The 17,199-nt window shown below is 43.1% G+C and overlaps 1 protein-coding gene and 1 long non-coding RNA gene across 5 annotated transcripts in view; both read right to left on the reverse strand.

The window, feature by feature from the left end:
* SHROOM2 (shroom family member 2) overlaps positions 1 to 17,199 on the reverse strand; it is a 126,501-nt gene that overhangs the window by 17,300 nt on the left and 92,002 nt on the right. For all 4 annotated transcript variants that reach the window (XM_035343035.1, XM_035342945.1, XM_035343117.1 and 1 more), the window contains one exon: positions 712 to 1,470. In XM_035343035.1, coding sequence (XP_035198926.1) covers positions 712 to 1,470 — 759 coding nt within the window. The remainder of the gene's footprint in view (positions 1 to 711; positions 1,471 to 17,199) is intronic.
* On the reverse strand, positions 2,395 to 9,352 carry LOC118176336. Its single transcript, XR_004755368.1, has 4 exons — positions 9,071 to 9,352; positions 8,447 to 8,937; positions 4,188 to 4,248; positions 2,395 to 2,472 (listed from the first exon to the last, which is right to left on the reverse strand). It is a non-coding gene; the product is annotated as an uncharacterized LOC118176336 (long non-coding RNA).

Consider the following 17,199-nt stretch of genomic DNA (forward strand, 5'->3'; position numbering starts at 1 on the left):
TGAAGGATTCATGAAAACTAATATTTCCAAGCTTCCTGGAAGAGTTTGTTTGTTATCTAGAGGGAGAATAACCTTTTGTGGTATTAGCAGTGTATGACAGTCACAAAAATCAATTAATTTCAGTTGGCTTGTCTAATCCTGAGTTCATCTAGACTGACATTCTCCTGCTGAACCTTGCTGAAATATAAATAACGCTGCAGTCCCCTCAACAGACTACTCAAAACGCCAGATTTCATCATAAAAGGAACATGAAAACAGTTATAATTTGGCTGTACACCTCACTGTGTAAGCTTTCAAAACAGATGTTCTCACAAAGGATACAGCTTCCCTTCCTGTACCTGCTGTCTCCCTACACTGATTTGTATTCGCAGACTTGGCTAGAAGAAATGACATCAGAAAGGGAATCTTCTGATTTCACCCAGACATACAATGGAAAATCAATTTGAACCTACCCTTTTGTTTTCCACCATCTACCAGCTTTAACACCTGAGCAGCCTCTCATTATTAAGCATCAGCCAATTACAAGAAACGAAAGACCAGCTAAAGGATTTTAGTAGAATTTCACAGAAGTCATTTTAGGATATGCTGGAAAATTTTACGCTTAGTGAATCCTAAGGATGTGCTTTTAGCGAAGAAATAGAAGAGTCAACCAGTTATAGAGTCTAAGTGGGCAAAAGAGTATTGAAATAGTAAAGGAGTAATGTCTAGTACCTGGCTGGGTTCTCGTCCTGTACAGACACAGGAGGTTTATCAGTGAGCTTCTGTGGTGCAAACTGAGGAGAAGGGGACCTTGATGTCTCCATGCCGGGCTTCTGAAGGTACCGATACTTGCAAGATAACACAGATTCAGACTTAAGGTGCGTTTTTTCTTCTAAGTGCTGACAAACATTCTCCGTGGATGACGCTTGCAGGAGTTCCTGTGGGTTAGCACTCCTTAGTTTTCCATTGAAAGCTGCAGGACTCTGACAGAGAGATGAGTGGCTCGTAAGTACTTCCGCAGAGCTGGGGGAAGAGGACGGAAAGGGATGGCTGGGTGCTACCAGCAAAGATTCAGAAGAGGCGCCAAGTGACGGTGCAGAATTATCTGGTCGCCTGTATTTATCTCTTTTAGGCGGCGGAGGCCTCTGAGGAGCAGGTCCACGTTTCTTATTGAGAAGCGCCGGCTCTGCTCTACGATTTTCCTCTCCGGTGCCCTGGGACAGACGGGAGTGGTTCTCATTCAAGCTCTGTGGCTCAGAGCACGTGAGATGAGGCAAACTGCAATCCTTGCTTTTCTCATTCACGTTTTCCTGAGAGTATCTGTAATCACTAGGCAGTGTCCCAGATCTCCCGCGGCTTTCGTGAGACAAAACCGTAGGCTCTCTTGCATGCAAAGGTCTGACAGATGCCTTCCACTTGTGGCCTATATTCTGGTCCAGCTGATCCCTTTTTTCCCGTGGGTTTTCTCTTAGGGCCCCAATATCAGCTTGCCTAGGGAGAAGAAAACATCATTAGCACGCTGCTGCTGTATTTCCTCCTATATGAGGCCACAGATGATCTGCGAAGCTCGAATACTGAGAACACATCAAACATTTAACACCAGCTCCTGCAGTTCACAGTAACTATACGGCACAAAAACATTCTCTCATGTATATGCACGCGCCGCGTACCTAATCTAATGTGATGAGTCAAAGCATAATGCCATGCTAAATTAGGGTACGTGGAGTCACAGGATGCGACAACCTTGAGTTAACCTGAGGCGCTGCAGCGTACATGGCACATCTCAGCGCACAGCACATCCAAAGCGCTGGTGCATGTGGCATGGCCACAAGTGCAAGTGCTCTTCTTCTATTTCTGTGCTAAAATCTAATTTCACTTCTGTTTCAGTCACCAGTGAAGTGCAGAAAACAGGATTCTTCTGTATATGCAAAATCATATCAGCGTCATTTTAAATGAGAATTTAAGTGTCAATTTTAATTATGAATTTTGGTGGTTTAATTTTTAGATATGTGTAACTGATGAAAAATGAAGCAAATGCAAACAAAATGTTTGCTGAAGCTAAAAAAAAAATGGAAAAGGGAAAATGAAGGTCTCTGAAGAAACTAAAACAAAACCAAACCAAACAAACAGAAAAGGAAATTTAGAAAGTGTATTATTTTCTGTTCAGGTTTACTTTACTCACTTACTTGAACTTCTTTTGTCCTGTCAGCATAAATGACAAACAATGGCCAAAAAGGTCTTATCCTACGCAAAATATTTTTGGTTTTATTCCAACTGTGAACTCTCTGTTTGTGTAGTCAGGAAACAGGCTTTTGCAGCTCCAGGCCTGCACTTTGCCACAAGAGATGTAGTTTGTTTGTGCTCACCAGATAAAGACAGACTGGGAAGAAAGACAAGACAGAAAAAAAAAAGTACCTCTGGAGCCCTGAAAGGAGCCAGGTTTGCTCTCTGCTTAAAGGAGACTGAAGAGACACTGTGAGCTTAGAAAAGAAGCTGCAACAGAAAAGTAAAAGGCTTCAGAGAATTACTAATACCACTTGTGCTACTGACAGCTCTGGTCTCTGCACTGTGAAATAACAACCCTTTACACGTGCACCGCCCAGCCTTTCGTTCAAGGGGACTGTGAAAGAGTCACCTTTCCCAGCTTATTTCTATAGTGAGGTTAACAAGAATTTTCAACATAAACAGGTTACTAAGCTTACTGCACCGCTTTTGGAAACAGGTCTGTAGGTGCTTAACATGAGAATGAATGAAAACTAATTGGAAACAAAAACACATAATGTAACTAATAGGTTAAGTCCATTATAAATTCAAGAAAACTCTTCTTTGGAGAATTAAACACCATACTATTATTTAAATTAATTTTAAAAATATCTTTAAAATTAGAAGACAACTGATTAAAAGTTCTATTTTCACATGTGTACAATTCAAAATTATTATCTTTGTAGTGCTTGGATCTGTGACATTTTAGCACTTATGGAAAACAACTCAAAAAAAATCTGGACATTTCCATTAAGCTGCCTGATGTATGGGATTTTTAAAAATCCTAATTCACACTGTAATTTCAGTAATAAAACAGCACTGTACCTCCAAGAGAGATGGCTTTTCCACAATTTAATTCCCAAACAGTCCCTCACGCAATTTATCTCTCATCTGGCGTTAAATTTTTAAATTCAATTTTAACATGTACATTTTCTATTTAATATGAATGAGGGGCTGAATATCGTTTAATGTCAGATCTCTCCATCTTGCTCTTAGCTAAGTGCAGCTGGTTCAGAGAACTTCGAGCAGTCTGACAAATTCTGAGTCAATTCTATTTTATGAAAACAGTACTTCTTGACTCTCGTTTTTAATATTAGACTGAGGACAGTTTTGTTAAATAAAATGATTTAAGGCCAGAGAGACCAAGGCCCAAGCTTGGCACTGCAACTCGGATTTGGTTATGTGGCATCTCTCGAGTCAGCTGGTTTGCCCTGGGGAGTTTGATGTAAGCAGAGCTGGGCCTGTAAATAGTTCCACTAATTTTAATGGAAATATTTACCAAGTGAAGGCCTTAAGTATGAAGTGCTGCGTTTAAATCAGCGTTTTTCCTTGTCTCGATAACCCATGCACGACACAGTTTTCTTCTAGCTAAGCTGTGCCAAAAATTTTCATGCCTCTCTGTTCATCTTCACAGCCATAAGCCATAACAACGCGGAGCAATAGCTGCACTTCGGTGCGTGGCACACAGCGTCGCAGGGACAAATGACATGCACTACCTCGGCCAGTTTGCAAAGTATGTACTGAACTCAACATGCACATCAGAAGTGGGTGTGCTGGTGGAAGCAAACAGGGCAGAGTACGCCACTGACCTGACGTGTTTACATACCCAAAGCATGTAACAAAATTTGCTTACTATTACCCCGGCTCTGAAGCAATGAATGCTTTGGCAGTCCTGTCACCTCACAGAACAGAGGGCCAGGAAATAAGCAGTCACAGCACAGGTGAATTTAGAGACGCTGCCTTTGCAAACACGGAGACAAAACCAGTGATTGCATACGTGCTTTCAGACAGTTCCCACAAAATTAATCAAACGTTACGCAGTGCCACGGAAAATGGGTCTCGGAAAAGGTGGCCACATTCAACGCTGAGGCTAGTTGGCATTCACTGTGGGTGGATCCTCATGCAAAACATGCTTATCACCTTATTTTGGAGAGATTTGAGCTTACTGTTCAGAAAGGAGGAAAAGAAAGCAAGCTTCAAGCCCCAGGAGGACACAGTGGCAAGAACCTGCAAAGGTGTTACATTATTAATACTACAAAGTCCACTGAGCTACTCAGGATCTGTCTGTGCTTCAGGTAACCGTGTGCCCAACAGACAGACAGTTCAGAAGTGAGGCCTGTGGAATTATTTAATTATTAATAGAATTATTTAAGGATAATGTACCACTGAAACGAGCTCATCCATAAGCAAACATCACAAACCAAGAGGCACGGTGAGGACACGGCTCTCAGCTTAATTACGGCTTTCATTCCAGGTAAGAGAATGGTCATCATCAAAAACCTTAGGGTATCTCCGAACCCAGAGCTCTCCCATCACCACCCCCATGGCAGAGTGCCGTAATCCCAAGGGCGAGAGCCCTCCTCGGGTGGGGAAGCCCCCCAGCAAAATCCCCGTCCTTGGCACGCTGAGGGGCTGGCTGCTCGCACCGTGCACTTCTCCTGAACTGCAGGAGAAGTGTAATCAGCGATTCATGCTGCTGATACGCCGTGTTATTTGGTAAGAGTGAGTCTTGTACCGGGGGCTAACATCAGCCTTTCCTACTGCTCCTGCCCTTGGTACTGAAGGCACGTAAGGGCGCCAGGCAAGTAAGTACAGGAGCCTTCGTATATAAATTGGGGCTGGGGGCACATGCCGACAACAATGCTTCCAACTGAGAAAAGAGAAGGAATCGCCTCATCATAAAACCCAGCCCTCCCCATTTCCAAGGAGCTCTTGTTTAAAGCAGGGCTCAGCCCTGCTTGGGGAGGACGTGGCCACTGGTGGGGTGAGCCCTGCGCGTTTCCCCTCATGGCTCCAGGTGCTCGGCACTACGTGGAGCTCGCCACCGCGGCGGTGGAAACATGCGTGAAATACATAATGGCATGAGGTGTTGGCTACCCAGATGGAAAAGCACATCCCCCAGGTCCCTGCCACCTCTGCCAGCTCAGGGCATACACGGTGACTGCTGAAACATGAAGGCCAAGGACATACTAAAAACAGGGAAATCAAGCAAACCTCTGCAGTCCTGACATCCCCCAGTAACAAGACAACAATAACATCATAGAAAATACACACACACACAGAGGCGCTAACAGAAGCCTGACAGTGGAGTCAAGGAGCAATTACCAAAATGAATCATGTATAGATACCTATCAGAAGGGTAACATTTCTGATTGCCATGAAAAACAACCCCAAACCACTTCCTTCTTTTGTCCTGTCCTCAGGATTTGACTAAATCTGGACATAAAGGTGAAACGACCTGGCTGAACGTCCTATCTCAGCAAAGGAAAAGCACTCTGGTGAATTCAGCATGTCTGATTTTCAGCTGTCTTTACAGTTTATCTGAGAACGCTTCAGGCCAAGCCAAACAGTGCCACGAGACGCTCCAACTCTAAAACCCCGGACTAGATAACCTTGGCAGAACTGCACGAGCTAACGTTATAAAGGCGCATTGTTTGTTAGGGACCTCACCTACACGCTGAAGTTTAACCATAAAACCTAAGTACAGTTATGTAAGCAACTGTGTACTCCAGCAGCTTGCTGGCACAAGAACGCGAATGGAGTGCCTGTTTCTGATTTAGTTTAAATTCCTCATAGGACTCTACAAGCTACGCTGGAAAAAGGCCTTCATACCTGAGTAGGAATCCTCCCTAAGAGTCCTCATCCTACAACAACAACCCCTCATTCCCAAGGCCACAGTTTTGTGGTCCCTTTAAGCTGACCTCAATGCAGATATTTTGCCTAAAGAGGCAGTCTCCTCCTTAGTCAGCTCCGATTTTGTCTCCCTGCTCTCCTCACTGCACCCGCAGTAGCAATTGTACAGCCCCACAGAAAATTGGATCAAGGAACTGACCTGGCTCAAACCAGATAATTATGTGGCTTACAGCAATTGTGAAACGCAGCCTTGGCTCATGCCAAAACGCTGTTTATAGGCAGGGCCCTTGCCGACATGCTACTTTTTTCAGCTGTGAACTTTATGTGCTCAAACTGTGCTTCCATTGTGTGTTTGTGTAGCACTTTGCGCAGTGGGATCCGAGAGCACTTGTGCAATAGCCCGCAAATAAAGAGCAGTTTCTTCTACCCAGCGTAGTGCTGCTCAACACCGTGACAGGACACGACCAAGTTGGAACAGGACGCACAGGGTAAGACTCTGAAATTCAGGAAGAAGTCAGAGGTCTGCTTCTGAGTCAGACATCCAATGGCACATTTCAATCCGTACTGATACAGGCAGCGCAATCTGAGATTCACATCATACTAAAGCGGTCTCTACAAGCAAATTGCACACGGGTTTCACCATTTGGGGGATAAATTTAGATACCCCAACACAGACCAGTGGGATACACTAGGCCATCTCAGGTCTCGCTAGACACCTGTGCTGTGCCAGCTGAATCAAGTCCAGTGTTTCTATGGATTATACCTGGCACAGGCACTTCACTCACATGCAGACATCTGTTAGGTATCTAAACCCTCCTCTGAGTCCCCAAAACTTTTTCTTTTAGAGGCTCCAGCACCATTTTTCTGACAAGCACTTTATGGGCTATCACTACTGACTTGGTAGAGCATGCAGTAACCACTGCATAGTAGGTAAAGAACATATTCCAGAGATGCCACATCACACCTTGGAGTACAAAATTGCACAGATTTTTTGTAGACACATTCACAGAATAAAGGATTCTCTGGAAAACACATGATTTAATCAAAACAATGACTGTACCACAATGGCCACTTCTGGAAGGGGTGTCACTACGAAGAAGTAGAGCTGTTCACTGCCTTGGTCTGACAAAGGCAACTTCCATCCCAGAAACACTGCTGATGCCAAAGGTCTTAAAACCAAAGTATGTGTTAAGATGAAAAGAATAATGTAAATAATGAATGCTGTGCTCTCTCTCTCAAAAAGATGCCATGATATACTCTGGTAGACAACAGAAGGTCCAAGACCAGCAAGGCATCTCACAAAGTACACCCCACAGCACGTCGCTGTTACACTACAACCCACTGATCACGATGTGAGTCTTGCTTTTCCCATTCCTTTTTACAACGCCTGCATCTGGTGCTAGCTATCTGTTCAGTCACACTAAATATTGCTTAGCTGTTGCACTCGATGTGATAGAACAAAATGTCAGTCTAGCTTAACAACCCCTCCATAATCACCTGGCTTTATCACGGGAAGAAATATGATAACAGGCACTGCCTGTCAGTCTGCCTATCCCACCAGATCTTCTCTTGTGTCCTGCCTGCATGGCAACACACACAACAATGGATTTTCATTTTATGTGCTCTTTCTAAAAGCATTACCTCTCTCCCCGGGAGAATCGGAACTAAATGTAACAGGCGCACTCTAATCCTGCATCCAGTAAGCAAAGATACGATGTTGATGGATAAAATGTAGGCCAGTCAGTCACAGGTAACAGCACAATGCATTGGTCCACAGTAAAAAAAAAAAAAATCAAATCTGATTAAAATTAACTATCTTGCAGCATAGGAGCCTTTCTTGGGGGAAAGGGTGGAGGAAGAGATGTTGTTCTTTCCTTAGTTCAGAAAACAGAAGCCCCTCCTCCATTTTGCTGCACATCAAAAATCAATGATAAAAAAAAATGTTTTTATGGCTGTTTTCTTACTTGCTTTATCTATTGCATGCCTGTCCTAGCACATATCGGATTGCCTGCATGGATTTAAAATGACTTCTGCTCACTTGAGCAAGCCAGTTAGTATGTTCTGTACTTACACGCTGAATTCAATCATCAGAATACCCCAACAGTGTAACAAGACCCATCATATTACATAAATGGCAACCACTGCAGAGACAAAAGGCAATATTTTCAAACAATGCTAACAAGGAAATCACTTGCATGTTAAAAAAAAAAAAAAGCTACAAGAAAAATGATTTTTTGTTAATTTATTCAAAAAAACTACATTCCAATTGCCATTCCTATGATTTTTTTAACCTCTAGACTTTTTTTCTTCTGACATGCTGTTGCTATTTTCTTGTTGCTATTACCACTGAAAACAGCTGCTTGCAGCTGAACAAAAATTCAGTAACAGATCAGAAGCTATGAAATGAAACACTGTGAATAACAGCTAGATCACCTGGGTTTCTCGGGCAGGCAGCAAAACGAACACACAGCTCACCTCCGAAGACAAAAAATCCCCCAGCAGTTATTTAAATTAATTAGCATGCATATGCACATATTTCAATAGCCATCTTTTCTCCCCGAGCTGCACTCACCCCTTGCTTCCAATAGTCACATCCAATTCTCTTACGCTCCCAGCCACTATCTCCTGCTGCTGTGGAAAGGTCTTCGTGCGAGCCTGCACTCACAGCGACACGCTTGCCAGGAAAACGACAAGATGAAAAGCTCTCGCACCACCCCTCGCCGAGAGGAACCCCGAGCCTGGCACCCCAGCCAGCATGACGGCACTGCAGCCCTTGGTCCAGAAAACAAATGTTTCTGAACGGCGCTGCCTTCTCATTCCAGCGTGCATTATGCCAACTGTGAAAACAAAAGCTGCTAAAAACAGCGCGTGTGCGCGAACACAAGCACACAGAGCATCTTAGCTGGAATCAGCTCACGTCTTCCCCGTTCTCCTAAAACATCAGCGAATACAGCAGGCGTTTCTCCTAAGCAAAATACAGTCCTGTACCCAGCATTGCATCCCTCCTAATTTGTTACTGTAGCTTCTGCTGATAGGGACAGAAGACAGCGTGTACTCAAAGACCTGGAGAACAAAAGAAATACTGTATGAATACATACTGCAATCTTCCGTCCAGAACTGACGGAAAGAGATAATGAAGGCTCGTGCATCTCGCCGTTTCTCTAACGCTCTAGCACTACACGTAAGACAGTCTTACCAGGATTTACAGATGTTTATCCATAGTCACTGGATACGCGAGCTTTGCATCCTTGCAAATGTGCCAGCCCGTTTGAAAGCCTCACAGAACTGAATCCGTCTCAACCTCTGCGTCTCATTTACTGTAACACAGAGGATTTTCAAAGCCATGCCTCACAACAGCTGGCTTGTTTTTGCCTGCTTCCTATGATTGACAAGTTCATACAGGCTCCGTCAACTTTAACCTTGATAAGTGAAGGCTTGGTCTGTATTGTATGTTACATCATCAGAAACTTCTGACCTCAGGGAAAAGATCTCAGAGACTTCAAAGCTTTTCCCTTCCCCCGCACCCACCCCCTGGTTTTGGTTAGAAAAGAAAAAAAAAAAATCTAAAAGTCCTTTAATTTTTTTTTAAGGGTTTTTCATCTCATTTGTGAAAATCATTATCTGCACTTCAGCAACAACAGTTCCACAAATCTTAAATATTTAAAGCAATTTACAGATCAGTGTGTTACCGGGCTCCCTTCTGAACAAGATTCAAATAACCAAGTCTTTAATTTTAGAAGAGAGTCCTCATCAACAGCCCTCCAGCTTGAATTTTTTTGCATGCGCTGTGTGTACAGGCACTCTTCTTGCAGGAGGTTCTGCAGGGAAAGAACTGAATGCTTTCATGCTCCATGAGCGTATCACCACCCCCACGCTCCCTCTGTAGAAAGCAAATGCACCACGGCCTGCATCAAAGGGAAGCTGGAGTTCCTTTCAGTTTTTCTGCAAGAACACTTTAAAGACTTAGTAGAGGAACTGCAGATAAGGCTTTAATAGGCATTATAAGGTCATTTCAAAAGATGACCTCTTTAAGAAGAAAACGTGACTTCAACTGTACATAAACAGTGGTTTGGTATTACGATACCACACTGATATCTGGTTAATCCACTCCCCTAATATTTTTGTCTCCCAAAGCTGTCAATCTGACTTCAATATATATAAAGACTTCAAGAAGTCATTCTGCCTTCACTGTTTACATAAAGCAAGGCAAGTGGTTAACAGCTTGTAACAAGTCTGCGTGTCCCCTGCAGAGAAATGGAAGTTCCAGTTAGCACTTTATTTTTTAGCACAAAACTTTACTCAAATTTACTGGCGTAAACAGCCTTATGCATGATAGCAAATCATAATCCACATTGCCTAAGGGCTTCTAGTAGAAGGCGAACATTTCACAGGGTAGCTCTTACTACAAGGACGGTAAGTCATGCCATATGTTCACAGCATAGGAACCACTGCCCTGAAGAGACAAATCAGTCACCTATTTCCAAAAATGTTTTCCACCAAGTTATTTAGGGGAAAATAGAATCTACAATATATCGGTGTATGATGCTTTTATGGATATAACCAATAGAGACGACCTCACATTATCTCTAATCTCCCCACTCAACTTTTATCATTGAAATAGCCACAAGAAGATAGCTGAATATCAAGCAATGCAACTAAAACACAGTCTTCATTCTAATCCTCTTTCAAGGGAAAGCAGTAAAGCCACACCAGAACAACAGCACAAAAGAATGAAAGCTACAAAATGAACTCTCCACCTTCTCATGTGCCATTCCTGTTGATCACACCCAGCTTTAATACCTTCAGAATCACACCTAGGGCTTCTCTCGGTTTCTAACATTTGCTAACCGCTGGGAGTGGGGGAAGGTAGTTTTCCCAAGCAGAAACTACGCTCCAATACTTCCTTTTTCGGGCCACCGTGTCCTTGCATACCCCTAGCTGTCACTGCGTGCACAGTGGAGAACAGATGTGCCAACGGCAATTAAATGAAAGGAACTTTACTCTGTAATAAGAAGCTGGAAGTAGAAAAAAGGGGTTATGTGAAGTGAGGTGGCTACCGCCAAGCTAACAGAGAGGAATGCAAAATTCACCTAACAAAAAGGTAGAGGGAAAAAACACACTGTGGGGAAGAAGCATTTGGATGGGGGAGAAACAGGGCTATGTTTCTGTAGTGTAAAGGCAAGCACAGGCTCTGTAGACAGTCCAGCATCCATTTAATGAGATCCAGCAGCTGCTGGTGAGTCAGAGCGCAGCACAAGGCCTTGCAGGACATGCACCTGACAGTCTCTGGGCTTGTCACTTCCTAGGAGAATTAAGAATGGGGGTAATCTGTAAGGTTTGTCTGAATTGCAGGACTGACCCATTGGGTAACACGGAAAGAAAGGATGGATGGATCTTCTGGGAGAGCTTGCGAGGGTAAAGAGAGGAACCAAGAGGTAACAGTGGTAGAAGGCTTCTTCGTTAGCACTCATTGAGCCACAACCAATTCTAGACCACAAAATAATGCACCTGGGATGCTCCTGAGCAGCCACAGATCTCTTAGCTGAAGCACCTCTGAAAGTTTTAAAATGGATGACAGAAGGAAAAAAAAGAGTACAGTGGGACAATTTAACATGCAACTCCTGACTTGATCCTGAGGTATGAAAAGAATCTGGTTCAAAACGTTGCCACTGAGGAGCTACCCTGTGCCAGTGGCCATATGTATTTAGATTAATCATTCTTGAAAGAGCAAGAATCCACACTGTGGTATTTAATTTTGAAAAGGGCATCTACATACTGGAGAGGAATATTTTTTAAAAGAACATTACACCAGATGGTGTAATGCTAAGAGATAACACGTGACTGAAGATACAATATATGAAACTTGGAGCAAATACCTACCAACAAAGCAGAAGACCACCCTTTTTTCTCCCCTCTCTTTCCCTCTTCCCCTTGAAAGGCTGGATTAGATAGTAATTAAAATGGTAACCACCAGAGAAGTAAAGCCCCGCCCAAACGAGGAAAATTCAGAACTACTCTAGCCAAACATCGATAAACACAAGACTGAGGTAAAACTTCTTAAAGGCTTTAGGGAGGGAAACAAACAACAACCACAAAACAAAAACAAAAAAAAAGCTTCTTCAAACATACCAGCAACCAGACAGATTAGACAGATTATGGGGAAAATAAGGCATAAAGTCTACTTGACTCCCTTCACATTTGTGAGAGCGTGAGAGCAAAGAACAGCCCATTTAGTAGGAATTATTTTCAACTGGTGAGGAAGGTACCAAAGGATGAGGTGCACAATTCGTTGGGTAGCCATGAGGTACCAGGCCTAGATGATAATGACCTTAACATCACATAGGAAACTGCTGAAATAGTAGCTGTAATGCACAACTATCCATCTGTACGGTACCTGGACAGCTGCTTGAGCAAAGTGAGGCATGCAGCGTTTGGGGAAGGAAAGTGTGAGGCTACTAAGGAGAATAAGAGGAAGAAAGCAAGAGTAAAAATATATATATTCATTATGAATCTGGAGAACTTCAGATCTGTAAATTTAATACTTAAATTAAGCAAACAAGTAGAAATTATATGAAGAGATCCAGATGCACTAACTGGCATGTTAAAATAACTACTACTCATGTGGGCTTGTGCAGAAAAGCTGTGCCTCAAATGCATTGCTCTTCTTAGAAAGGGTAACTACATACGTGCACAACAGTGACCTGGATGACAGAGACTATTCAGAGTTTTAAAAGATTCTCAAAAAAAAAAAAAAAAAAAAAAAAAACAACAACCACAACTATCTCCAGAGGCTCCTAAAAACTTTACCTGCCATCGGACAAAGTCCTCTCTTTCATCATCACATGACAGGGGCAGTGGTTCCCATATCTAGGGGATTTACAAAAGGGATAAAAAAGAAGGTGGCAACAGCTCTTTGTGAGAGGACTTCCTAACACTGAGTGAACACATCACAAAACAACAGATGAAATTCAGATTTAATAAACCTAAAGTAACCGACAGGATAGCTTTTCACATACCTCAACAACATATACAACATACACAATAATGCATAACTGAAATTACCGCTATGCAGGAATGAATATCTGTGTTTCACAGAACATTCTATGAAGATAGCTCAAGCAACAGCCAAAAAAAAAAAAGAAAGAAGGTTAATCATAGAATCACAGAATGGTTTGGGTTGGAAGGAACCTTAAAGACCATCTGTGGTGGGTTTTACCCAGCTGGGCAGCTGAACTCCACCACAACCACTCTCTCACTCCCCCTCCTCAAAGGGCAAGGGGGAGAAAATACAATGAAAAGGGCTCAAGGGTGAGATGAGGGCAGGGAGGTCACTCACCAATTATTGTCACGGGCAACACAGACTCAGCATAGGAACATTAAAAATAAATATATCTGCCTATCACTAGTAGACTAGAACACCAGGAAACGAAAAGCAACCGCAGATCACGTTCCTACCCATCCACCTTCTTCTACCTCCTCCCCCTGAGCGGTGCAGGGGAACAGGGGAATGGGGGCTGCAGTCAGTCCATAGCATCTCATCTCTGCCGCTCCCTCACGGTCCCTCCCTGCCCCTGCTCCCCGTGGGGTCCCTCCCACGGGATGCCGTCCTTCCCCAACTGAGCCTGCGGGGGCTGCCCACAGGCAGCAGCTCCTCAAGCACTGCTCCCACACGCTCCGTACCACGGGGTCCATCCCCCAGGAGCAAACTGCTCCAGCACACATCCCCTTTGCCACATAAACCCAAGACAGCACCTAGTTCCTAACCACTGCCATGGCACCAGACCAGCTTGTTCAAAGCCCCATCCAGCCTGGCCTTGAACACTTGCAGGGTCAGGGCATCCACAATTTCTCTGGGCAACCTGTGCCAGTGCCTCACCACCCTTGTAATAAACAGTTTCTTCCTAATATCTAATCTAAATCTCCACTCTTTTAGTTTAAGAGCATGTCCCTTTGTCCTATCCCTACGCTCCCTGACAAAGAATCACTCCAGCTTTCTTGCAGGCCCCCTTTAGGTACCGGAAGGCCACTATAAGGTCTCCCCCAAGCCTTCTCTTTTCCAGACCGAACAACCCCAGCTCTCCCATCTTTGTAGGATAGGTGCTCCAACCCCTTGATCATCCTTGTGGCCCTCCTCTGGACTCTCTTTAACAGGTCCATGTCCTTCTTGTGCTGGGGGCCACAGAACTGAACAGCACTCCAGGTGGGGTCTCACAAGAGCAGAGCAGAGGGGGAGAATCCCCTCCCTTGACCTGCTGGCCCTGCTTCTGATGCAGCCCAGGATATGGTTGGCTTTCTGGGCTCCAATTGAATGTTGCTGGCTGGTGTTGAGTTTTTCATCCACCAGTACCCTCAAGACCTTCTCCACAGGGCTTCCATCTATCCACTCATTGCCCAGTCTGTATTCATGTTTGTGACTGTCCTGACCCAGGTGCGGGACCTTGCACTTGACCTTGTTGAACTTCATGAGGTTTGCACAGGCCCACCTCTCAAGCTTGTCAAGGATGGCATCTCTCCAGCATGTCAGCCACACCATGCAGCTTGGTGTCATCCACAACAAGGGAATATTCAGTTACCTTATGAATTCATAGTGCACCCTAAAGTTGTTGCAGTTCTCTCACTGCACAAAAGCAACAGAGGAGTCAGCGGAAAGACACAGAAGAGGACAATAAAGATGGGAAAAATCATACATTAACTCTCACGGAGGAACAGTCCCCTCCTGCAAGAGAGGCTTTTCCTTACATCATCACAAAAATCTATGGGTTGATGTCAAAAGTCAATGTGAGTCCAAAAACAGATTTTGCTGAAAAAAATACATCCATACATATATATCAAGGGCTGTTAACCACAGATATTTAGGATTGTACCTCTTAGATTCAGATAACCAGAGGCTGGACAAGGATACCTGGAAGCATGGCTCTGTGTTAGCCTTGTTTTTATTTTCTCAGATCATCTGCTATTCCTCAGTTAGACAAAGGAAACCTGACTGGGAAGACGTTTGGCCTGCCTTAGCATGACTGTTTTTTAAGAATCAACTTCTTTCCTATACGAGGGATTCTAGGTTACAGTATTTCACAGTGTGGTAGTTATTCAGCTATTAGTCAGCCAAATACACTAATATACTAGAAGGACATAGCGGTTCATGGCAACGAAACTTGTAATAATGAGAAGTATTTACAGATATCTAAGAAAATGAAAGGCTTGGGACATCTAACACAACACACACCGATGGCCTTACTCTCCTTTGTTGTCTCTGTGTGCATGGGAAGAGCCACAGAAGTGTTTTTTCAGCTTCAGACTGGGAAAATGCATACTTTAAAGCAGCTGAAGATTGCACTGGATCATCCATTACACTGTATCATACACATGATGACATCAGTGGCAAAAAGGTGGTCGGATGGATGCATTAACAATCTGCATCTTACTGATAAAGAGCTGCTAGTGTAACCAGAAAGGGCGTCAGCAGCTTGTCTTCTTAAAGTCTTCGTTAATAGCTAAGAACCCGGGAGGAGGATAAGCATGCTGGCTCTCCTGCTCTGCCTCCAGATGACGACAGAGAGCTGCACGCAAGCTGCTGGTAGGGGAAAGCTGTTCTGGCTGGCTGAAAAGCACGTCTTCTCATTTTAACTCAAATTAATCTCCCTCAAAAAAGAGCACTTAAACCTTTATGGCAGTCCTTATTCCAGTTAAACTGGCTTTAAAAAGAGGACACTGCACGAGCTCTTGAATAAAATGAATATGTGGAAATTGCTATTACACTGAACATCAGATCAATTGTGCATTTTTTCCTACAAAATACTACATTAGGTAATTCCATACACAGCAAACTGGTAAGGAATATTTCTTTCCTTTATTAGAATGAAAAATATTATGTATTTATGTGAAAAATATCAACAACTGTAGGTGACATGTAAAGCAGCGAATTTTGACCTTTTTCTTACTGTAACATATTGAAGCTTGTTAATACATGCACAAAATGTTTGCCAGTCATTTTGCACTGATTTATAAGGAAGCAGTTGCCCAACATCATAGCATTTCTTCCTCAAAAGGAAAAGGGAAGAGGGTGAAAACATTTTGCTTATAACCTCTGGTGATGTCCTGATAAGCCCTGCAATGACTGAGTTGCATCCATCCTGCAATAGTCATCCAGTAAAAACATCTCAGTTTGATTCTAGCAGTGTATACACGGTAAATACAGATTTAAAACATATTCTTTATTTGACACAATGCCTGCAAGTAGGGTTCTGCTCATATTGAAGCAAATGGCCCTTTTGCTATAAAAAACACCGGCCTCAGGTCTTTTCTTGCATTTCAATACCTGAAGTACCTAGGTTAAGCAGATACTACCATTGCGTATTGCTACTTTTTTTTGACAGCAGAGTAAAGCAAACAAACAAAATAGAAAACTTAAAATTACTGGGTTTTAAAAAACTGGGTAGTTCCTAAGAACATTTCCAGTGTCTACATTACACCATTTTTCACTGTAAACATGAAATTACACAAGAACTAGGCTTGTCCAAATGTGTCACGTTGTTTTTCCCCTGCTAGCTAGCCCTTATAGCTATGTAGCCCCTACCCTTACAATGCACATGAAACAGAACAAGCTCAGAGAAATAATGATCAAAACATGCATGCATGTTTTGTGTGTGTATATGCACACATACATACATACCTATATGCTTCATATATACATAAACACACACATATACGACGTATCACCCCTTTCTAAATTATTTTCCATCGGATTCGATTCAGAAAACATAACATTATTCATATTCCTACGTTGCTGGAGATCGTTCCTCTTCCTTGCATAGTAATTCACTTACGTACTGTCTGGTCAGCGTGGAGGCTAGATATTCACTAACTCTTGGAAAATCAGATCCCTTCAGCACCTGGTACTGAACTCAGGAACCCCTCTGTCAGCTCCTGTTTCTTAACAGTGTCTTTGTCAAAGATTTTAGTCTTGCTTTCTTAGAATATTAAACTTGGGCACTTAGTCTACTTAGGCATCGAGAAGTGACTTTAAATCTGTTTCTGTATGGTGAAGGCTGTTCCTCTGCCTTCAAGAGCTTAGGTAGGAACAACTGCTAAGGCATTCAAGGTCAAAAAGAAACTTCTTACAGCATTTAGAGTTGAGTCATGCTGTGGTCCTGTACTTGGCATGTACATGGTCCTTTATTTGACACATCAAATGTTGAAAGATTTTCTGTGAACTGTGATCTCATAAGTCCTTTTCAGCTTCTGAAATTATCTGATTTTTATAGACTGCAGAAACATTCTAGAGGGATACAAGTCAAACATTCTTAGAAAGTAAATAAAAGCAATGAC

The sequence above is a fragment of the Oxyura jamaicensis genome, chromosome 1 (genome assembly GCF_011077185.1).
Source record: "Oxyura jamaicensis isolate SHBP4307 breed ruddy duck chromosome 1, BPBGC_Ojam_1.0, whole genome shotgun sequence".
Lineage (NCBI taxonomy): Eukaryota > Metazoa > Chordata > Aves > Anseriformes > Anatidae > Oxyura > Oxyura jamaicensis.